The sequence below is a fragment of the Phoxinus phoxinus genome (genome assembly GCF_949152265.1).
Source record: "Phoxinus phoxinus genome assembly, chromosome: 14".
NCBI lineage: Eukaryota > Metazoa > Chordata > Actinopteri > Cypriniformes > Leuciscidae > Phoxinus > Phoxinus phoxinus.
The window spans coordinates 10,909,596-10,933,704 of record NC_136889.1 but is presented as its reverse complement, the minus strand read 5'-3'; the positions used below and the strand labels follow the sequence as shown (position 1 = coordinate 10,933,704).

The 24,109-nt window shown below is 35.9% G+C and overlaps 1 protein-coding gene across 3 annotated transcripts in view; it reads right to left on the bottom strand.

The window, feature by feature from the left end:
- atrnl1a (attractin-like 1a) overlaps window positions 1-24,109 on the bottom strand; it is a 217,906-nt gene that overhangs the window by 118,544 nt on the left and 75,253 nt on the right. For all 3 annotated transcript variants that reach the window (XM_079635196.1, XM_079635195.1, XM_079635197.1), the window contains 8 exons: window positions 20,988-21,106; window positions 20,769-20,885; window positions 20,437-20,569; window positions 17,557-17,744; window positions 14,819-15,032; window positions 12,160-12,348; window positions 5,703-5,921; window positions 5,457-5,594 (listed from right to left, as the gene is read on the bottom strand). In XM_079635196.1, coding sequence (XP_079491322.1) covers window positions 5,457-5,594; window positions 5,703-5,921; window positions 12,160-12,348; window positions 14,819-15,032; window positions 17,557-17,744; window positions 20,437-20,569; window positions 20,769-20,885; window positions 20,988-21,106 — 1,317 coding nt within the window. The remainder of the gene's footprint in view (window positions 1-5,456; window positions 5,595-5,702; window positions 5,922-12,159; window positions 12,349-14,818; window positions 15,033-17,556; window positions 17,745-20,436; window positions 20,570-20,768; window positions 20,886-20,987; window positions 21,107-24,109) is intronic.

Genomic DNA, 24,109 nt, shown 5'->3' with positions numbered 1-24,109 from the left:
TTACATCATTACACCAGTATTTGGTGACAAATGACTTAAAAATGTTGTCATTGAATCATTCATATAAGAGATTTGTGCAAAAAACTCTGATTCATCCAGTAAGGAAACAAGTGAAGTCTTCATGATTAAGTCATTGAATCGTTTATTCAAACCAATTTTAAATAAAGAACTCAAATGAATGAAATGTTTTAAATAGACTGCAGCAATTAACATTGTGTCAGAACCTGTAGAAAATTACATTAATTTTGTATAGTTGTCTCTTCAGAATCATCAGGGGAAATTAATTATTAAATTAGTAGTAGTAGTAGTAGTAGCAAATACTGTACAAATGATTAAAATTATGTAAATATGTATTGTTAAAAAGATAATAAAAAAATAATAATAAATAAAAAAAGATGTAGGTATCCAACTGTATGTAGGTATCTTGCTTCTTTTTTTACAGGTATTTATAAAGAATGCCAAGAATGACCTTCTGTGGATACACCCCAATCACCTTAAACCCAACAGAAGCTTGTACAACACAAACTGGATGTGGCAAAACATGATTAGATGCCACAGTTGTTTTGTTGGGGGTGAGGAGCATGGAGGGGGACAGGCGCTGCTGAGACCTTGCTGTGTGAAAAGCATACAGCCATTTCAAACAGATCCTTAAAGAGATTAGAAGGGGGAAATGTTCAGAGTGAGAGGCAAAACGGAGCTCTCCTCCATCTGGGTCTAAAATGTACCCTCCTGTCTGCTCTATACGACTGCCACCATGTGCTCGTACTCACTGAGATTGATGCCATGAGTGAATGATTAACAAAAATGATGTAGTTTAAGACAGAAATATGCATGATATACATACACAGACATGCTGGTTTTCTTGTATCCATCAATAATTCCTACTATGAATATAAGTTTATGTGTTGCATCAGTGAGCTGTACCTGGTACTGCATCAGTGCAGTACAAATGCCATAAGTGAAGTGAATCATCTTCAGTGAGGGAGGTTTCTAAGAAATGTGTGGCCGACTACCAGCATGTACCTAATGAGGATTTATGCAAAGTAAACAGGAAGAGCCAATAAAGGAAGAAAGAGACAATGGCAGTGTTTCTGTTTCCCCTACCATTATTGTTGTTGTTGTTGTTGGGGGGGGGGGGGACTATCAATGTCAATACGTCATTTCATAAACACACAGAAGCTCAAAGGTCTTCACGGCAACCCGTCAAAATAAAAGTTCGGTTTAAATTGACAGAAATATAGCTATTACTTTTGTACAGTATAATTTAGATACATCTCAGTGTAATAATAATACTAACACAAATAAATGATCATTAAAAATAAATTAAATCAAAAAATCAAAAAAAATGTGCAGCACGTTGTTTGACAAAGCGTTTATTTAATTTCATACGATTAAAATAAATTAAATTCATGTTTTGTGTCTTCATTTGATTACAAGAACAACACCGAATTTGTGTGAAAAGAACCATTTCATAGAAACTTTTTTTTTAAGTTTAATAATTGTATAAGTTTCATGATTTCAATTAATTAGACATGCTTTTTGATTACTAAAAAATGAAAACGGAAAAAAATTAATTTGGAAAAAAATAAAACTTATTTCATAGGGCCCTGTACCGATGCAAACAACCGCCTACTGCGCGCCGCATCTATGACAACATCACGTATCCGTAAAACGCCCGCTCAGCGACACTAGTAGTTTCAGGGGGTCTACCACCCCTCCTGAAAAAAATCCTAGGGGAAACACTGAATGCGGACATAAAAGTTAGAGAGAGAGCAAGTGTGCTCTGATGTTGGTTCACTAAATGCCTTTTTGGTTCCGTCAGTAATATTCAAATGTTTATTACAAAGTTTATTAAAATTAGTTTAATAAAAGCAAAATGTGTTTGGAAAGGCTCAAATCGGGATTCAAAATCAAGAGATAGACGAGAAAAACAGCTGCTTATTTACCTGTAGTGTTGCAAATAACAGGACAATATGAGCATGCACCTCTCAAATGTTCATTATAATCTCATTATATACTGTCATACTAGCTCCACCAGCTTCACACTCATTAGGGAATCTTCATCAGACACTATAATTAGTGGGAGTGCGCTCAATTATCTTGTTACTGAGGCAACAAAGTTTATAAAGCCAAAACTCTGATTCAAATGGATTTTAAAGCCATCATTACAGGTTCATGTTTATATAATCTTTGAAATACAGATTAAACTTTTTTTTCGGCGACTGAGGGGCTTGAAATTCCCCTAATGGATTTGAAGGCAGGGTTTGAAATGAACACCCGCCAACCCGACAAATATGGGTAATAATCAACTGTGGCAGGTAGCGCTGTCAAATCACTAGTCAATTTGGCGTGCTACTTATGTTTACTCACTCTGCTGGGGAAGTTTGTGTAAGCCAAATCTGCTCAACTCGTGAGTCATCATGATATATTTAATACATATTGCGCAGAATCTACGCATATCTGGCTTAATTGAACGTGCACGTCACTACGCAACAAATAACGCCGCGCTTGAACATTTGCATTGAAGAAAAAGCAAAGATTAAAAAGAATTTGGTTAACAGAAAAGACATTGTGAATGGCCGGTAACTTAAAAGTGAGTGAAAAAGTTAATTTCAAACCCTGGTTAAAGGGATAGTTCAAGTCGATCCAAACCTGTATGACTTGCTACTGCAGAACACAAATATTTTGAAGTATGTTGGTAACAAAACAGTCCTGGTGATTATTGACTTCCATTGTATGAGTAAATGATGACCAAATTTTTATTTATGGGTGAACTATCCCTACATACAAATTATGGAATTCATCTGTGTGTTGAGATTAAATGAACACGTTATTCCAAAACGTTCGCGTTCACGCTGCAGGTCCAGCTATGGCTGTCATGTTGGGTGATTGAACAGGTGTGTGTTTTATACCTCAAGCAGAGAATGACTTATACAGGTCAAATAAAGAGAGGGAAAATGAGGGTGTTGTGTGTGTGTGTTTGTCCAGTCAGAGGCCAAGAATAGCACCGCTCTAGGGTCAGTATGACTCTGTCAGGTACACACATACAAACACAAAAAAACAGTAAATGTCTACAAACAAGTACATGGAAAAACACTACAGAATATGGTAACCGAGCATTCACACACCTACAAAGACACATAGTTAGGTATAGAAAATGGGATTTTGTGGGAAGTCAGTAGGATCTGTATATATATATATATACACTTTTTTTTAATTGGAAAATGAAGGTGTGACCATTATTAAGTGGTTATTATTACTAATAATATAGTGTTCATATATATGTTCTTAGCATTATTTAAAATTCCCACCATACCACCAACCTCTAACACACTAAGACTCTAAGCCCACACACACAAGTATGACCATTGATCACAGCTTTCATTTGAAAAGCATGAATTCCAAATCTTTCAAAGACATAAACACACATTCATACAGAAAATCCCAGGACTCTGTCTGCCCTCTGTCGTCCTCTAACTAAGAGGGCCATTTCAAACGGACACATGTCCTCCATCTTCCACAGACCGCTTTCTCTCTCTCGTCAAGGGCAGCCGGCCGCGTGTCATATTTTAACCTGATCTTACTTTGATGGCCTGTCTCTTTTCTCCTTCAGACAACACACACACACACTCTGTGAGAGATATCCATTCGGCCTTTTCTGTTCTCCACACAGTGGGCCGCTCTCCATCTCTCCTCGTCTAATCTAACACAGATCAGTGGCTTGAACTTATTAGTGTAGAGGTGAGGTAAATCTCCTCCGCTCACTAACGCTGAAAAATGACACTGCTGGATTAGTGGCGGCCACAATCAGAGCATTAAACACACATGCACATTTACATCAAGACGCAGTCTATAAAGCGCTCTTAATCACAGAGGTATTCAACAGGGAGGAGAAATAGAGAGGGAGAGCGTGCATCCTTGAGAGATGTGGAGGGCCGCACATCTATCAAATCTCCGCTGTGAGCGCTGTACCGCTCGTATAGGCGAAGAGGAGGGGCGGCAGTCAACTCCAGGAAATAAGAAAATGATTAAGAGTGATTTAATGTCACAGAATGTGGAGAAAACGTGCATCTGTCCGACAGAGAATGATGTTATTACACCACCTTCCTTGCACCTCTTCGTCTCCCTGCTGCCTTTCTCTACCCCTCGATGCAGTTTCATCTCTAAGAGCGATGATGCTTGTATATAAACTCAGTGATTGGAAACCAGGAGAAAAGCCACAGTGATGAACTAACACGAGGAGCCCACATCAAATCAATACAATTTGCGTCAGGTTGAATACTGCACTCATAATGAAATATGGCCTCACTAACCATTACAACAAAATTAGATGGGGGACACTGGGATATCCTGTGGTACATCTGGATGCAGGCAGACTGTTTATGAATTAACTACTGCATCGATTTCAGTTTGATAGATCGTGTGGTCACATGTATACCTTAAAGGGGTAGTTTAACGAAATAATGAAAATTCTAAGATCCTCCACTCACGCCTCATACCTTTCCAGATAACCCAGGCTGAAATTAAACCCGTCATAGCGAAGCAATCTGGAACGGCATTCAAATAAAAACTTAAAAAAGGGAAAAGATAGTGTCAATCCATGGTGTGTTCGCACACATTTATACAAGTACTCTGCTTCCCTGTTGTCATTCTGGTAGAGGCACATTTGCTGTTCTAAATTCACAAAGTTAAATGCAAACTAATGCACCACCATTTATACAAACACATAATATATAAACAATAGCATATATGTGGGATTTTAGCATATTTATCAGTAAATGAGAGCATTTCATTTTTGTATTTCATTTATTTTTCATACCATTTAATTGTATAATGATCAAAATAAAATATCACACATTAGTTTGATTGATTTGAAAATGTAAAAAAAAAAAAAAGGGAAACATGTAATACAAATATTGTGTAAAGAATATTTATTCATATTTTAACTATAATATTGATTTATTTGGACACACACACGCATATATATATATACACACACACACACACACACGGGCGGTATAATACTGCGTTCCCAGCTGTAATCCGTGCAAGGCTGCATGGATAGGATGGGGTTCTTCCCCAGAACAGAACCACACCGCCAATCTAAGCCATATGCTAATTGTCAGTTTTCTTTGACGGAAGTCGTCTTGACAGAAATCTACTGCACGGAGCACGGTCAAAATTGACTACTTTGGGGATACTTTTGTTCTTTGTAGCTTGGCAGCCCTATTTACAATCCACTTTCTTTAAATGGAAAACAACATCTGGATATTCAGCTAAATATATCTTTTGTGTTCCACGGATGGCAAAAATCATGCATGCTTGGAAAAGTGAGCAGATGAGAACAAAATCCTCCTTTCTGGGTGTGAAATCTATTCCTTCAAGAGCCATACTCTCTGATTTACGAACACAGACAGACATACTTGTAAACATAAACATAAAGAGAAATATCTCACCTTGGCATTTCCCTCCATTAGTTGGGTCTCCATAGTAACCAGGTAGACAGATCTGGCACTGCGACCCAGTTGTGAGATTCTTGCACTGCTCACATACACTGCCATTAACACACACACTATGTCCATTACACTGACATGCTGAAACAAAGAGAGAATAATGTTTGTTTTTCAAACTTTTTTTGTTAGTTTTTCAAACACACCATAATTTACAGGTTTTGATCAGTGACATGTGTTTTTTATGTGTACCTGGGCAGGTTATGTAGGCCCAGTTATAGCCTTTTTCCCTTGAACAGTTGCTGGTGTCCAATACCCTCTCTCGGCTCTGTCTACTCAGGCTCCTCATTGGTCCACGGTATGATCCCTCAATACACTGGCCCTGGCCTGTGTCTGTGGGGTCTCCGCACCAACCACAATCAGGCTGTCCCAGGCACTGACCACATGTTTGATGACCTGAACAGTTCTGAGCTAGAAAGAGAGAAGATTTAGATGAATTAGTAAAAGATAAATGAGTGTTTCCCAACCTTTTTAGCCGTATTTACCTCCAGAGCACCATCAGTAATCTCCACTAAAACTTAAAATTGTTTACTTTAATTGAAATAAAGGTGTGTTTTTTTTAATCATGAAAACTTAGTATAACTTAGTAAAACTTAAGCTTTTCTAACACTTTATTTTGATGGTCCCCCAACAGACATTCTACTGACTAGAAGTTACTTTGCAAGTACGTCGACTTATTGTACTTAACCGAAACCTAACACCTAATTCTAACCTAACAGTCTACTTTACTCTAATGAGAGTTAGTTGACATGTAGTTGCAAAGTTATTTTAGTTAGTATAGTAGTATAGTATAGTTAGTGTCTAAAGTGGACCATCGAAATAAAGTGTAACCTAAATGGAAGCTAAATAGAAATAGTTAAAAAAACTGACAAAATAAGAGTAGTATGACCAAAGCACAAAACATAAAACTAAAAGCTAGTTCAAAATATTAAAGCTACATATGATAAACTAAACATTATTAATGAGAGTCCAAAAAAACATTTGAGTTGTTTGTCTTTTGTATTACTTGACTTATTGCATTTTGTACACATTAAAAGTCACATTATATCAATTTGTTAACAGCATTGAAATTTACTCTGCCTGTGTGTTGTTGAATGACCTTATAATTTCAAACTAAATTGAGTTTTGTGCCATTACATTATGAATGTGTATTCATACAATGTGCCTGACATTCAGAGTGCTGGACATTTGAGACACAGGGGACAGGATCCGATAATTTACATTCTCTGTGCCAATAGGGGTTTTTATAACAGAAAAGTTGGAGCCCCTCAGTAATGACCTCCCTTCCTTTTTAGATATTTGTGTGTGTGGGAGCAGAAAATGTATGCATGCAATAGGGACAGAAGAAGAGTCCATCAATGTACCCCTCGACCAGACCCCGTCTAATGGGTCCTTAGACAGTGTGAGGGTCAAAAAGTGTCTCGGGGTTAATGGCGAGGGCAGATACTGAGAGATGTCGAGTGTGTCATTAAAAACAGGGCAGAAAGACACACTGAGGGAACGCCACCACAGTCAATGTGAAAGTAAGTGGGAAATATGAGCTGGTTTTTTGAAGTGCCACAGTGTTTGACCTTCCATATCATATTCAAAAATGTGCTGTTTGGAGACATAAGGAGTTTCTATTTAGAAAATTTTAAGGTGTAGCTTTATAATCTACAAGTCTTCCAGGCCATTATCACAACTGCAGGTTATTAAATTGAAAATACATGTAAAAAGCAAAGCTAAGACATCTAAATAAATTAAGAAAATAAAACAAAAAATAAACTAAAATCAAATGGATTAATTGGATCATCAAAAGGTCAGCAGCAAAGACATTGGTTAATATAATAAAGTGAGATTAAATGCATGAAGTATATTTGTATTATTTAACAAATTGAATTATTGCAGGTTTGTTTAATATTATGAGTTTGCATTTCACTGTTTTTAATTTTAACTAATACTAAATCTGTTTTTGTGCAAGTGAGATGAGTAAATACATGCTCACATTAGTCTAGTACTACGATAACCATCATGTTACTTGTAATGCATCACCCCCAACACTGGACGGCAAAGGACATCTAAATTTAAATATAGAATGGGGAAATTATCCCCTATCAGCCGATACAGTATTCAACCAACCGAAACCTTTAAACGGAGGTTCTCAACCAAGGGCAGAGGCACACTAATAGGCCTCAAGATGACTTAAAATATTAACAAGCAAAAACAACTCAAATCAAGATATTTCTCATTTTAAATTATACCCTACATTTTTTTCATAAGTGTAATTTTAAAAGATGTAATTACAATTCAAAACGTCATAAAAAAAATGTATATACATATTATTATTTTTTAGCTATGTCAAGCCCTAAAATATTTTATCTTTTTTTTTAGAAATTAGACTAGGACATTTTTAACTAGAAATTGTGAGTACATTTTATTTTATTTTTTTTTATCAAAAAGGTTGAAAGCCACTACTAAAAATGTGGAAAAACCTCAATTTCAGCCAATAACCAATATGGCACAGATATATTGTGCATCCACTTTCAAAATTCTTCAGTGGTCATCGACGTCTTAATAACATTTCCCAGCATGAAGGTCAAACCACTGAGTAAATTGAAGCTGTTCTGTTTACTGTAGCCTGTATACACATTTTATATCAATGAATAACACATGGAAAGAAGGAAAAAAAGATTTGAAAAGTTTTCTGACATTCTGTGGAAGTTATGTGGATATTTGCATGTTCTTTTGCGTTCTTGATCTAGATTTCCATAGCGCACAGATGTGTTAGGTGAACTTTTTGCCCAGAAGCTCCTCTCTCCTCCTGCATTATTCACGCCCAATACAATGATTCATTTTGCCGTGCCGAGCATTCGGCACAATCACAGAGGTGTTTCATAATTACAAACAATTCTCATCTCTCCCTCTCACAATTTTTCTCGCTCCCTCCTTTCCCTTTTTGTGTTTAGCAAAAGGAGGATTATCTTTAGCCAAGGACACCTAAACAGTCATTACATATGCAAATCTATACAATATTCTCAATGTTATAAAAAAATCTTTCTCTCAAAAAGACTCCTTCAAATAACACTTTAGCACAAGCGTTAAACATTTATAAATGTAACAATTAAAATCTGTTCTATGCATGTCTGACCCAATGACAATATGAAATCTCTGTCTACAGCAAGACAACATCTGTCTCGTGGACAGGTTCACCTGGGACAGGGACACCTGACAAATAGATTGCAGTCAGGATTAACAAGCATAAAGCGGAAAATATTATATTTAATAGAGAATTATTGCCAGCCTATGTAATTTTCCAGAGAGAGAAAGTCACATGCAAAACCACATGGACAGAATAATGGGTTTTGCAAAGACTGACTCTTACATCTTTGGACATGTGATCTTAAAATGGCCAAGTTATATAAAATAAGCCACTCATCTCATGCAAGTGAACACTACCATTCAAAAGTCTGATGTCAAAAAGATTAAAAAAATATATATATTCAGCATAAAATACTTTTATTCAGCAAGGACATTTAAATCAAAAGTGGCATTAAAGACATTTATAATGTAAATTCTGTTCTTTTGAGTTTTCTATTTTAAAAAAATCCTGAAAAAATATTTCCACAATAATATTAACCAGCTCAACTGTTTTCAACATTGATGATGATAATTAAAAAAAAAAAAAACTATTTCTTGAGCACCAAGTCAACATTTCTGAAAGATCATGTGACACTTAAGACTTGAGTAATGATGCTGAAAATTCAGCAGGAATAAATTATAATTTAAAATATATAAAATAGAAAGTTAGTTTGAATTGCAATAATATAATACAGAATATTTCAGTTTTTTACTGTATTTTTAATCAAATAAATTAATTGGTGAGCATAAGACACTGAGTATTTTTATTTTGGAAAGTATTTTCAGGGTGAACCTTTTCTAATGGGGGAAACTCTTATCCAGTTACTAACAAAATAGAGATATATAATTTTTGGTAAGATTATACACTTGAACAGAAAGGTTAAGGAGGTGGAAAGTAATGAAAAAAAAGGATGCACTATTTGTCTCAAAAATGTCCACACATTTGTCTGTTTAAAGGCTGAATTATAACAAAGACTTTTTTGAAAAAAAAAAAAAATTTACAAATATTCTAACTCATTTGTACCGTAACAATACAACACAATGGACAGCCGACTTGCAACATGTTGGCGTGTTGTACGATATGGTATTTCTTTTATCTCAGCTTCTGCATTGAAAAGGCTATAGTATTTGCTGAGTATATTGAGCCAGTGAAGAAGTTCATTTCCATTTTGATTAGGTACATATTATCATGCTGTCAAGCCGTTCCTTTATCTCTGTGTGGGCCTTTGTTTAAATATGAAAACTGCACTTTTTCTAATGAAATTATCCTCTATCACAACAGGTACATCTATGAGGCATTTCACACCAAAGAATCACTCAGCAAAATATTTGCTGCGGCCATGAACCAACTCCTTAGAGGAAGAAAAGGGATCCTCTAGCAATTCACTTCCATCAGAGAGCTGACCTTAATGATGTTTATTGTCTGACAGATCGCCTCTATGAAATACAGCCATCAACATCCCAGTTAACAATGCACTGGAGGCCTTCAGTCTCTGCGGTCCAGATAAAATCAATGACCGGCACATCCACAGAGAAAGAACAGTAATATCTGTGTAACTCTATAATGGCGAATGGAAGGGGAGTTTGCGTTCTCAGGGTCTCAAGGCCATGAAAAGACTTTCAACTTCCTGAGACACTATAGACAGGCAATTTCGCTAGTCAGGATTTTGTAGTAGTATTTTTTCTGGAGAAATATGTTGGTTATTAAGCACTACGCCTCTCAGTTGGACTGCATATCTATTTTTCATTCTCGTCCCTGTTGCAGCTGCTCATTTACGCCGCATTACGATGCCGGCTCTAGTGCCTCTTAATGCAGAAGAAAAGAATGATTCCATGCGTCTACAAACTTGCTGATGACTGTACAAGGTAGGTCCGCGTCAGCTACTCATAAGGCTTTTCTGAAACGATTACCATCAGTCATTTCAGATACTTTGGCATGGTTCTGTGTTGTTTTGGACCACATGATATCACTCTTGAGTATAGGGATATTTCTGCAAATCTACTTAGAAAGGACTAGAGGAGCTGTTGAATCGTAAAGTGACTGAGCAGAGATCTGAACAGCCTCAGTTTCAGACGGCACACCCACGAACCGCCTACAGTTCGCACACTGACACATGATGTATAAGAATGGTAAGTGATGGCTGAAATCAAGAGTTCAAATCTAAGTGACTGGCTTTATGGAAATAAGAGCATTTGGAAAAACGTCTCAAAAAAGCTGGGTTAAATTGGTCAAAGGACCAAACTAATAAAATGACCAATGTTAATGATGGAATATGCCAGATTAGAGTCATCAAATCTTGACAAAAGATTTATTCTATTAAAGTTTCTGTTCACATAACTGTTGTGCTTATTTCCCAGCAAAAAAAAGGACACATTTTGGGGTCCACGTTCCAAAGGTTTTGGAACACTATTGTATTTGTTGTCCGATTTTCTTATTCCTATTCTTATTCTCTTTTTTTTCTGCCAGGTCTGTACCAAGTTGTAGAGACACCAAAGTTGGTGGTATAATCAGAAATCTCTAGAACTATAAGGGCTTAAAAAAAATTCAGCATTTCTTACATTTAATTTCTCTTTATACCGTTTTTTTCCACTCTTCAATTTTAAGGAAAAAAAAAACACTTTTCCAAACACAGCAGCTTTAAACAGGCAAAACATTTACAAAAGAATGTTGAGCATTGAGTGAGGATATACGCAAATTGCACATTTTAAAACTAATTGACTTAAAAACTTAACAAAACTTGGCATACATAGACAACCAAACATTCTGAGGATTCATGCCAATTTGTGTCAAATTCTGCCCATAGGTGGTGCTACAACTGGAGAAAGTCCAAAGCATTTATCACATATTTTGAGAAATGTCTTAATGTTTATCCATACAAAGGATGTGGTCAGCAAAACTGCATTCTTAAAAATATCTTCTTTTGTGTTTGCAAAAATGTTAAATGTTTGTAGGATTTTAATTTTTGGTTTGGCTTTAAGTAAATTTTTGCAGTGTTGAATTCCTATAAATTCTATAAATTATTTTTGGAAAACCCCATCACTAAACGGCACGTAAATATATCACAAACGGTCTTTGGTCACTTTACATGACGATCAGACATTCTCTTGCTCTCCAAGTGAGCAATTCTTGGTCAGAAAACCTGCAACAATGACCAGACTTTATGCCACAAGTCAAAAGTCCGAATAAGATGAAAGATCTTTTTTCTCTTTGTGCAGGGTCTCTGTGTCTTGTGCAAGGCCGGACAGATGTCGATGGTTAATAGATTTTTCTGGTGGAGGCCAGTCAGAGTGTGACAGGAGTTTATAGTGAGTTTGATACCTGCCTGTGCAGCAGGCATAGCGTTCACAACATCTGCTCTCTCAAAACTCAATCTCCCTCAGGCTCACAACAGAAGGGGAAAATGAGAAGGTGGAAAGTAAATGAGTTAGAAGGTGTGTGTGTTCACCAGAGTAGTGTGTACTCATAACTCCAGCTACTAGTCTGCCACGTATCTTAATGCACGTGTCCTTGATGGTAAACGCGAGCACTCACCTCCACAGTCTCCAGTTTGCCACTCCAGGCACTGGCCGTAAGGGAAGGAGATGACGTACGCATTGGAATCCACACAGCGCTTGGTGCTGCCACACCACATACACTCCATGGCCTGGCTGGTGCAGTTGGCACAGGTGGTTCGCAGGGAGCAGGGCACCTTACATGGACGCATGGTAAGGTTTGGGCTCACTGAGGGAGGAAAATGCAGTAGTCAGTATCACAATGACTTTTAAGCTAATTAGATCATTTGAAATACTAGGCAAAAATGTCAAACAATAGAAAACTGTGAATTTAACACTTAAAACACCTAAAATAACAATTCAAAATGACAATACAATTTTCTAAAAAGATACAATAGGATACAAAAGTTTCAGATCTTATGGCCAGATTTTTATTTATAGAGCTGCATGATTCAGTGATATTTGAATATTATTTTAAAACTATGTTAACATTTTATTCTGATGGTCCCTTTTGAACTCTTGACAATAAGTAACGCTGCACCATTGTGTCAACTAACTCAGAGTATTAGTAGGCTGTCTGCTTAATATCTGCTAACACCTTATTGTGATGGTCCCCCAACAGACATTCTACTGACTTTAAGTAACTTTGCAACTACATGTCAACTTATTCTAACCCTAACCCTACCTGCAACCCTAATGACATGTACAGTAGTAGACATGTAGGTGCAACATCACTTATAGATAACAGAATGTGTTAAAGGGAACATCAACAAAGTGAAACCAATACTATTTATTTCTATTTTGAATTAGCCTTTATTTATGTGTGTTTTTCATTTTATTTTTGTTTGTTTTAGTCATTTTGTTGTGTTTTTGTCTTTTTGTTAGTTTTTTGTACTTTTTTTTATTTTGCTTTACTCTCTCTTTTACACACTAATTACTCACCCCACCCGCATGTTGTTCCAACCCCGTAAGACTTTCGTTCATCTTCGTAACACAAATTAAGATATTTTTGATGAAATCTGAGAGCTGGCTCACTCCTTCATATGCTGCTATGTAATTGCATCTGCCGGCCCAGAAAGGTTAGTAAAAACATTGTTAAAATAGTCCAAGAGACTACAGTGGGTCAACCTTAAGTTTATCAAGAGACGAGAATACTTTTTGTGCGCAAAAATCAAGAATTTTTTCAACTATTCATTTTCTTCCATGTGGGCCTCTGAGTGAGAACACGAGATCTTACTTTGAGATCAATATCTTAATTTGTGTTCCAAAGATAAACTAAAGTCTTACGGGGTTGGAACAACATGAGGGTGAGTAATTACTGACAGAATTGTAATTTTTTTGGGTGAACTAACCCTTTAAGTTTACTATCAAATATTTTTATTTTATTTTAGCCTTATTTCAATTAATACAAATGATTTTTAATAGTTTCAGTTATGAAAAAGAACATTTGTATGAACTCCACAACTTAGTGTAAAACATGATGACCAAGTTATCCAATCTGTTTTGAGAATGATTCAAAAGAGCATCTAATGCTTTAATGGAAGCAAGAACATCTGTGCAATCACATAATCAATGCCAAGAAGTTTACTTTGATTAGCAACTGAGAAACAGAACCTTAAACATTTTTATTTTACATCATAAAAATTCAATCAATTCAGTCATCATTTGTCCAATATTTGTCACACTTTGCTTATTTCAAGTTTAAAATTTGAATTTGGATCCCACATTTCAATGTGGCCTAAGAGTTTTGCACCCCACTGCAATTATTTATTGTAATATATTCTATAGCTATAATAATACTGTAGTTCTGCATTTTTATCACACTTAAAATATGATGTTGCGAACAATGTTTATTATATTCATGATAATGACAATGTCTATACACATTGCCTCAAAAATCTGGATTGTTACCTATAGAGTGAGAGAAACAAATGAAATGAGCACAATGAGAAGAAGAACATAAATAAGAAATGAAAATGAGCAGAATAAACACAGAGATGAGGGGAGGGCGAGTTGACATTCATTCTTTATGCTCTTTGCATGTGTCTGGAGGGGGGGCCAAATCTTGTTCAAGGCTTCATTTGTGCCTCCTCTGTGTCTCTTTTCTAGAGTTTCAAACAGGTCAAATAAACATACTGCAGCCAAGGAAACAGAGGATGCGAGAGAGTATACAACAGCTCTGCTCATTTACAAAAAAAAAAAAAAAACAATAGCTCTGTTTTAACTGGATTATTATTATTTTTTCATAAAACTTTAATAAAACCAAGTAATATGTTAATTTCTTTACTTGTGTGATAACACTATATGGAAAAGAATGTTATGGCAGATGCAGAGACCAAATCACCTTGACATATGTGATACAAAAAGCCAGGACAAGCCCAGACTGAATCTGCATAAAATATAAGGGAAAATCTGCAGAATTCAGTGGAATAGGCGTTAAACAAAGTTTATGTTAACAGAGCTGGGAATAATAGAACAGAACTGTTAGATGAAAGCATTATCAAATTAAGACTAAATATATTAATAAAAGTCTACTTCCAGACTTCCCCATTCTTCAAGAACCCTGTGGAGTTTCCAGTGGGAGCAGATTGAGTTTGGGTCTGATGTGTAAGAACAGCATTCACCACAGAGCAGGCGTTGAATCACCTCCAGGTTCATGTTACAAAGAAACAGAGCAAAAAAACTAAAACTTTTCTCACCAACTGGCTTCTCACAGATCAGACCCTCAGTGTTGGCAGTGCAGGGTTTGGCTTTGAGTCCGGCTACCTCAGCTCTTTCCAGGTACGCACAAAAACCTGAGTCACTTGGCTCCCCTGGTAACCACTGCAGCGTGCTGGAAGTGAAGGGAGACATGTCCTCCCACCCCCAGTATGAAACATTTATCTTCCTTAGACCCACCCAGGGAGTAAGTTTCTGCAAGAGAGAAATTATATATATATATATATATATATATATATATACATACATACACACATGTAGCATCCACATAGGGATGGGTACAAAGATGGCTATAGTCAGTTAAATCTTAAAAATGTTGTACAACATACAAAACATGTCCAACCAGGGTCAGAGAAAACTAGCGTAATTATGGGTCAATGGCATGACAATTTTTTTTTTTTTTTTTATTGAAATAATTTAATTAAATTATAAACTGAATAGACCTCTTCTATGATGAGCTTGTTTTTAATTTTTAGATCTAAAATTCTATTTGATATTCATTTAGAAAAAAAATGAAATTTACTGCTCATTATTATTTGAAAAACATTTCTTCGTCTAAATCAAAGTCAAGGTGCTGCAACTAATACAGAAACATGTTATGAATATTCATCATGATTCTTAAAAGATAAATAAATACATTTATAATAAATAATAATTTTTTGCACCCGTTTCTGTTTGCTAGATACTGAAATTTGAGTGAGCCACATATCTAGCATGTTGAAATGCATTAAAGTCACTTTGAACACAGTTGCAATGAGATGTTCTCGCCCTGTGTCCATAAATACTCTGATTATGAACATTAGTGTAAAGAACAGAAAGAGGTCTGAAGTTAAACGATAAACAGACGGACATATTTGCAGATCCGGAGAATACAGTGAAATAAAAAAAGCGTTTATCTTCATAAACCTCTATTTGAACTTGATTTTGTAGACTTCAAGCGGGACATTCATTCAGAGCATCTTGACGTTTTGATGGCTAATGTGACTGTCTACTCTGTTTAACACATGCTATAGTGTTATAAAAACACTTTTTTTCTTTTTCTCTCTTCTTTAAGGGAAGGCAAAGGCCAATGCACAGTTTAATTATCAATTCAAGGCAAAACAAACTGAATTTGACATACCCCCACCCCTCAGATTTTCCATTCAAATGAACAACTTCCCTGTATGAAAAGGTCTTGTGTGCTTTGATTGAAAGGTTTTAAAAGGTTTAAGATCTCCTGTGAGTTTGTGCAGCCACAGGGAGTGAGTGTGACTGTCTGTGTGAGTGACAGAATAGAGAAAAAATAGTAGCAACTGAGAAACCGTCGCATGTGAATCTTTTTCACATCAAAGGTGGGTCCTTTAGAAAACTGTGTTAATCTTCAAAGGACAAAAGCTGCTTAAACACTGAGGCTCACGCCGCAATCAGCAAGGGAGCGGATTATGAAGAGAGTCACTCCTTTCCTTTTAATTAACACATGACAAATATTTACACCACAGCACCGGGGGGACTCTGCAGATTTTGTGCAGAATAGCTTTTAACTGAAGGCATGAGCAAGGTTTTTTGACATGTAAAGTTGAGTGTTTAAGCTTTACTGACATTTAAAAACAAACTTACACACCGAAACATCTAGCATTACATCTGGACTTGCCAAGTAAATTGTACATTCTTAAACGTTTAAAGAATCACTTTCAAATGGGATTCAGAGCAGTGCAGGGCAAATATACTTGCAATCAAGAACTGGTAAACAAATCAGGAGCACGGACAGAAGTGCTTGTGTCAGTCACACACAAAAAAGCCATTGATATGGTGAGATACATAATCAGCACTATTGGGGAAAGTTTATTTTAAAAGTAATGCGTTACAATATTGCGATTCCCCTAAAAAGTGACTTTGGAAAGTAATGTTACATTACTTTCGTGTTACTTTTTCTCACATGGGCTGGGCTTCCTTGTTTTTTTTGTTTTTTTATAACAACAAAAAAGTTATATTTTGGAAAATGTAAAGGCCCTTTCCCAAAAGTGAAATGAATAAGCCTCAGTTTGAAAGAAATGCACAAGAAATGTACTCCTGTACAGTAGAGGGCGCAGCTCAAAAGAAAAATACATGAGAATAAGACACAGAGGAAGAAAGTTCAACACTCTTACTTTAGCAATAAATTAACAAATGTAACGTTTGTCTAAGTCAAATTAGCTTATTAGTATGGTTGAATTGGATTATCGAAGGTCAGCAGCAAAGGCATTGATTAATAAAGCGAGATTAATTACATATTTGTGTAATTGAGCATATTTAATTATTGCAGGTTTGCATAATATTCTGAGTTTGCATTGCACTGTTTTTATTCATTTTGAAGAACACTGAATCTGTTTTTGTGCAAGTGAGATGAGTAAATGCATGCTCACATTTAGTCTAGAACTACAATAAGCATAACAACGCGCACAACACCTCTGCAACTTATGATTTCTCTCAACATGGGGACAAGAGAGGTGTCCGAATGAATGGAAAAAAAAAAAAAAAGTAACTTCAGTTACTTATTTGAAAAAGTAACTCAGATATTTTGTTGTCAATTTAAAAGTAGCGCATTACATTACCTTATAATTTGTTATCCCAACACTGCTAATCAATATGCATCAGAAAAACTTGTTAACAGCTTTGACTGTGTTCTACAGAGTACCCAACCATTAGCAAGACGAATCAATGTAAACCTCCACACAAAGGCTAGTGATTATACTTGACTCACCCTCCCATGCAGCTGATACTTCTGCAGCTCATCCAGTATGAAGTCTACCTGCCTGGCTGAGGTCAGAGAGGCAATGTTGCCATCCAGGTTCTTACAGTAGTGCTGGGCATTATCATAACTCTCCTTACTGGCATTCAGCCTCAGACATGCATCTCCAATCTGACTCCAGTCCTCTCCACACAAGTGTGCTGTAAAAAAGCAAAAGAATACAGGATAAAACCAGGATTCTGTTTAAACTAGGCTTCACTCACACAAGACATCTGAACACCACAAACAAATCATTCTGATCAGGATATTGATCAAATGAGCTTTCTGTGTATTATACAGTGAAAAACAATATATATTTGAAGAAATTTGACAGTAAAGACATGTATAATGTTGCAAAAGATTTCTGTTTTTAAATAAATGCTGCTCTTTTGAACTTTCTATTCTTCAAAGAATCCTAAAAAAAATTATCAGTTTCCACAAAACCATTAAGCATCACAACTATTTATACATTGATGAGAATAATAAGAAATGTTTATTGAGCAGCAAATCAGCATATTAGAATATTTTTTTTAAGGATCATTTGACACTGAAGACTGAAGTAATGGCTGCTGAAAATTCAGCTTTGCCATCACAGGAATAAATTATATTTTAGAATATATTCAATTAAATAATATTGTAATTGTAAAATTGTAATAATATTTCACAATATTACAGTTTTTAGTGTGTTTTTAATCAAATAAATGTATCGTTGGTGAGTATAAGAAACTTCTTTTAAAAATGTATATATTTTTTACTCTTATCGACTTTTGAACAGTAGTGCAAGTAAAACTACGTTATGAAATTAATAAACATGCTACCCTTGGGTTTTGAACTTATTACAGTGAGCAGCAGATGAATAATTGACCATGACGATGGTTAACCACAAACAACCACACTCAGACAAACCCCTCAAATTCCTGAAAAGCTAAACAAAAGGAAATGCATATAGTCATAGTCAATTATAAAACCACACAGAACTAAAAATAGCATAAAATAACCATCGTCCCTTTCATTTCAAGGGTATATTTTGTAAAATACGGCTGATTATAATCCAAGATAAAGGCTGTCATCTGACGAAGAGAGGAAAAACAGAGCGCAGAAAAGGGAAAAAGAACAATAAACTCTGGGTTCTTTGACAGGCTGCTCAGCCATAAATGGATAAATAGCTCAGCAAACTTGAATAATTACTGCACTTGCAATTGGCCTTCTGGTCGAGGTCAGAACTCAGTGTGATGTACCATCCAGCTCCAAAGGTCTCCATTTTCCATGGCTGGATATACTCATGTCTTCACTACAGAGTTGATGTCCTTTTCAAAGTTGTCAGTGTGTGTATGTATGCTTTCAAATTGAGCTATCAGTCAGAAATATGACAGCTGAGAGGTGAAGTTCTTTCTAGCTCATGTCCTTGAGAACATCCTGATATCGGACACAGAGAGACTGCGGGAGAATGACCAGCTCAAACCCCGAATAAAACACCTCAGCCACTGTGCCCCTTTATCTCTGCTCCATTAACCACACACACCTGGGTAGAGGTTGGGTTAGAACATATCATTAACCTAATTTTTAGAAAGTTTTCTGTGATTGGGTAGGTTTAGGGGACAGAATATACAGTTTGCACAGTATAAAAACCATTATGTATATGGAATGTCCCCATGGAGTGTGTGTGTGCGCGCGTGCGTGCTTGCATCTTTACTGCAGACTGGAAAATGTTGAGCATAGGTACAATGTGTGGGCCTGTAGAAGAACTTCTTCCCAAGGGAGACAAAAGAATGTTAATAATACATCAAACAACAGCATCACTTCCTGCTCTCAAACTAGATCAGATCAAATAGGTAGAGATGCCCACAGAGTGTGGAAATGCGTTTCCATTGTTTCTGCGTCTGAGACACACAAACAGGTATTATTTGCTCAAAACAATTTTAGACGATTTTTTCCCTAACTTTACCCTTTCCAAAATCTTGGCCTCCAAATATCATCAGGAAACTTAATGTTGAAAAAACATTCTGTTGAAAAATCAGCCTGGCGTTCTGAGTTTAAAAAGAATGGATGACTTTCCTGTCCTGTTTGCAGAGTCTAGGGCCGTCAGAGACAAATGTGGCGATTTTTTGACACTTGCACTACTGTTCAAAAGTTGCTTTCGAGGCATGGATCAAAACTTCAATAAAAACAATAATATTGTGATATATTATTACAATTTAAAATGTCTGTTTTCTATTGTATTATATTTAAAAATGTAATTTATTTGTGTGATGGCAGGGCTGAATTTTCAGCAGTCATTACTCCAGTCTTCAGTGTCACATGATCCTTCAGAAATCCTTCTAAAACGCTGATTTGGTGCTCAAGAAACATTTTATATATACTTTTGAAATAGTTTAAAAATTCTCTATTGGATGTTTGGTTTCATCCTGCCATTGTAAATATTGTATATATTTGTATTATACTTTATACTACTAATTCCTTATTCTTTTCTCAAATGTATACAATACATTCTCTGCATCATATTTGTCTTTTTATCTTATCTTTCTGCCAACCAAACACACTCAAATATTATCATGTTATATGTTGCATCTATACCCTAGACCAGAGGTCTTCAACCCAGCTCCTGGGGACTCACTGTCCTGCAGAGTTTGGCTCCAAACCTAATCAAACAGAACTGACCAACTGTTGAAACGGTTTGGAAATAAATTTTGCAGGACAGTGGGTCTCCAGGAGCAGGATTGAGCAGGGTTAATCTGGAGTTTTAACAGTTAAACAGAAGAAATGTCTACATTGATCACTGTTTCATTGTTAATATGGACATGCATATGCTCTGTCTGTCTGTCTGTCCATCCATCCATCCATCCTTCAGCTCACCAGGCAGAGCATGACATTCCTGCTGTTGTGGTTCCCACTGACAGTTGATGTTAAGCGAGCAACTCCTGCAGTTTGCCAGTTTGGTACAAACCTGCTCACCTCGAACACTGCATTTGGTATAGTTCTTCACAGACTAAAAATCAAGAAGATGGAAAAGAGATTTGGTCAAATACTCTGGTTATATTTTTTTCAATGTGACTAGCAAGTTTTGTACAACATTGTGTTGTATTTTTTAACATTTATACAAGGAAGAAACAAGTGAAATCAAGAAGTTACAGGTGCTCATTCTCTAAGCCAATCAATCTTATATCATAAGATACATTACTGCACACCTGGCCGGTTTTGCGCAGACCGGGTCTCCAAATAGAGAGCTGGTGATCAGACAGCATTGCAGGGGGAGGGTTGAGGTACAGGGGACCTCGAGGGTGGCGGGCAAGCTCAATTGTAAGCTGAATGCAGACAAAACATGACACGGCAAAGAGAAAATGTTATTTTTAATTGCTATAAATGCTTTTAAATCTATTTAATAGTTATGCCTCTGTTTGACATACCACAGTGCAGTTGCTTGAAGAAGAGATGCATTTCTTGTCTTCGCACCATTGGCAGTCATTGGTGTTGGCCGTACAGGAAGCACAGTCAGAAAACTGTTGACACTGCGTATCAGCTCCATCTGTGGTTTAAAAAAACTAGACTCAGACACCAGGAAAATATCTACTAATTAGCATAAAACAAAAATTGGATGTAACAAGGGTCTGACTCAGAGCTCTCAAGGTGAAATACTTTGACAACTGTGGTGAAAAATGAGTGTGTGCAATGACACATGGGTAAGGGCTAAAGTTGAACAGCGGAGGTGGATATGGACAGGGCACAGCGAAATTAAAACCAGAAAATTGAGGGGAAGAGCCAAGGACCGAGAAAAAAACATTTGTCCTGACTGTGAATTTGTTTATTTCAGACATGAATAACCATAATACACATAAGTACTGTTGTTCCTGTTCTTTTCTTTTTGGGAGGATGTTTTCTGTTTGTTTTTATCAATTTTAGAATTTTTTCTGGGAAAGATACCCCACACAGGAACTGGCTTTTGTCTGGAACCATTTCAAAGGATAAACAATGAGAAAATCCAGGACAAAAATTAACTAGAAGGATGGGAGAAAGGAAATATGAGTGAAAACAAAATTACACTCAGGTTTATTTACCCCTTTACACCTTATTTTTCTGTGACTGTCTCTGGGACAGTTAACACACACAAAAAAGTCAATTCACTAATTATTTACTCAAATTGACAGTTCTTGCGTGAACGATAGAGCAAATAATGTAGGCCTATAATAGTATAAAGGTACTATAATAGTATTATTCTTTTTGTATTAGTATTTTATTTTTTTTTAAAGCTAATTTAATCACTTATATCTTGATTCATTTGATCTATAATGAACTTTGTTAGCACTTACTTGGCAACCAATGTATGGCAGCCACCATACCCAACTGACGACCCTGATTAACATTATGATCTCTGGAAAAAGATGTGAATGTGTTAAAAAAAAAATCTAACATAAAATATTATATATATGCTACCTTTCAAAAGTTTGGGGTCCGTTATTTATTTTTTTAAAGATTTTTTATTTTTTAATTGATAAAAACTGACAGAAAAGACATTTATAATGTTATAAAATATTTCTATTACATCGAATAAACACTGTTCTTTTGAATTTTTGGTAACACTTTAATTGAGTCTAAAGTGCTTATTAGCATGCATATAACTAGGACATTGGTTATTTATTAGTAACTTATAAAGCACATATTAATGCCTTATTCTGCATGACCATATTCTACATCCCTTAATCCTACTTAATATCTAAACTTAACAACTACCTTACTAACTAATAATAAGCAGTAATTAGGAGTTCCAAATCTCAAACTTTTGAATGAAAGTGTAGTAGTGTATATTATATACACACACATAATATCAGGAACATACATAGTGTATAGAAAAAAAGTTCAGATATTATTGTGTACAGGTATATACAGAGAGCAACCACCTAAATAGTGCCTATGTAAAATGATAAACTGCATGATTGCAGGTCTCTGAGATGCACACAATACAGGATAATCCATCATGAACTTGTGTGTTATTCCATTACTTAATTAAAGTCCAATCCACCTCTGATAGAACACCAAACTCAATGCGGTAATTGCAGTAATCCTCTCAGGTCCAGTTTTGCCCACAGAAAAAAACATCTGTATCCACAATCGCTGGAGATTAGTTTCATCGCAATCATAATTACATCGCTATGAGATTATTATGCGCCGACTGACCTTTTGTTCAGTCAATTATCAACAGGCATTTCCACAGTCAGGCAGGATTTACCCAGTGGAAAACAGGCAGCACACCATCAAGGTAAAGCAGAACATGTGAGTGGCTCTGCATATAACCCCCCCAATGTATCAAGTGTAAATAGGATTATATGTGGTTTAACAATAATCTCCTGACAGAGGATTTATTGGAAGGAAAAATACTCTCCAGGTGTGTGTTTGACATACAGAGCTAATGGTCCAACTCAATTGAATGAGATACAGTGAACTTCACCCCACTGGGATGGTCATGTAGGATAGTAGACCAGGTGTATAGATATTCCCACAAGATGAAAGGATGTAAACATTTATAACACTTGCATTTTATAAATGACACAACTATTAGAAAGTTTGGGGTAAAATGTTTAAAAGTTTTTGAAAGAAGTTTCTTATGCTCATCAAGGCAGCATTTATTTGATTAAAAAATCTATATATATTTAAAACATTAATATTGTGAAATGTTATTACAACTAGGGTGAAAAATTTAAAAAATTTAAATTATCGGCCGAAAATGTCATTTTCTGTTCTTGGCCGAGAGAGAAAATCGGCCAAAAATATGAGCCGAAAAATCTATGCCACCCTCAGTGTTCAGCACTCAGGTTTCACTCTCGCTCTAGCCGTTATCACTGCACGGTGTAACCCTCCACTCAATATTCTTCTCCATGCACATGCGCTCTGCTCAATTGCTCACGGCCGATACGAACGCTCCACTCATGTAAAGGCTCATCGGAAAAGCAAAGTCCGCTCAAATAACGCATTGACATGAAAGTTCTATGTAGTTGTACTATACTTGTTTCTGTTTGCAATAGCCATACTGCGGTGTAACATGGTGTGTTAGCCGTGCTGGGCAACGCTGGTAAAAAGGCGCTACCCTCTCGTTCACTGATCCGCTTCTTGTAGCGCTCGCATACTTTTGATAATAATAGCTTAGTAGGACTATACGTTACTTGGATAATTAGTCAAAAAATAAATCTGTTAAATCTGATTGTTGTATAGAATTGAATAACTAATATTATATTGATATTTAATATTAATAGATTTAATCCAATTTTGTAAATTTCAATCAAATTGTGGTTATTTTATTTGCTTGGATTTTTTTTATTCAGTATCATTAAAATGTGATTGAAAACTCTAATATGAATACAATTATACAAAAAAAAGGCTAATTTAAAATTTAAAAAGCAATTTCGGTTTCATCCGAAGTGCATCCTGAATATTTTTTTTTTTTAATAGTTACAAGTATCCAATAGTTTTGGCCCAGAATTTTCATTTCGGTGCATCCCTAATTACAATTTAAAGTAACTGTTTACTATCTGAATAT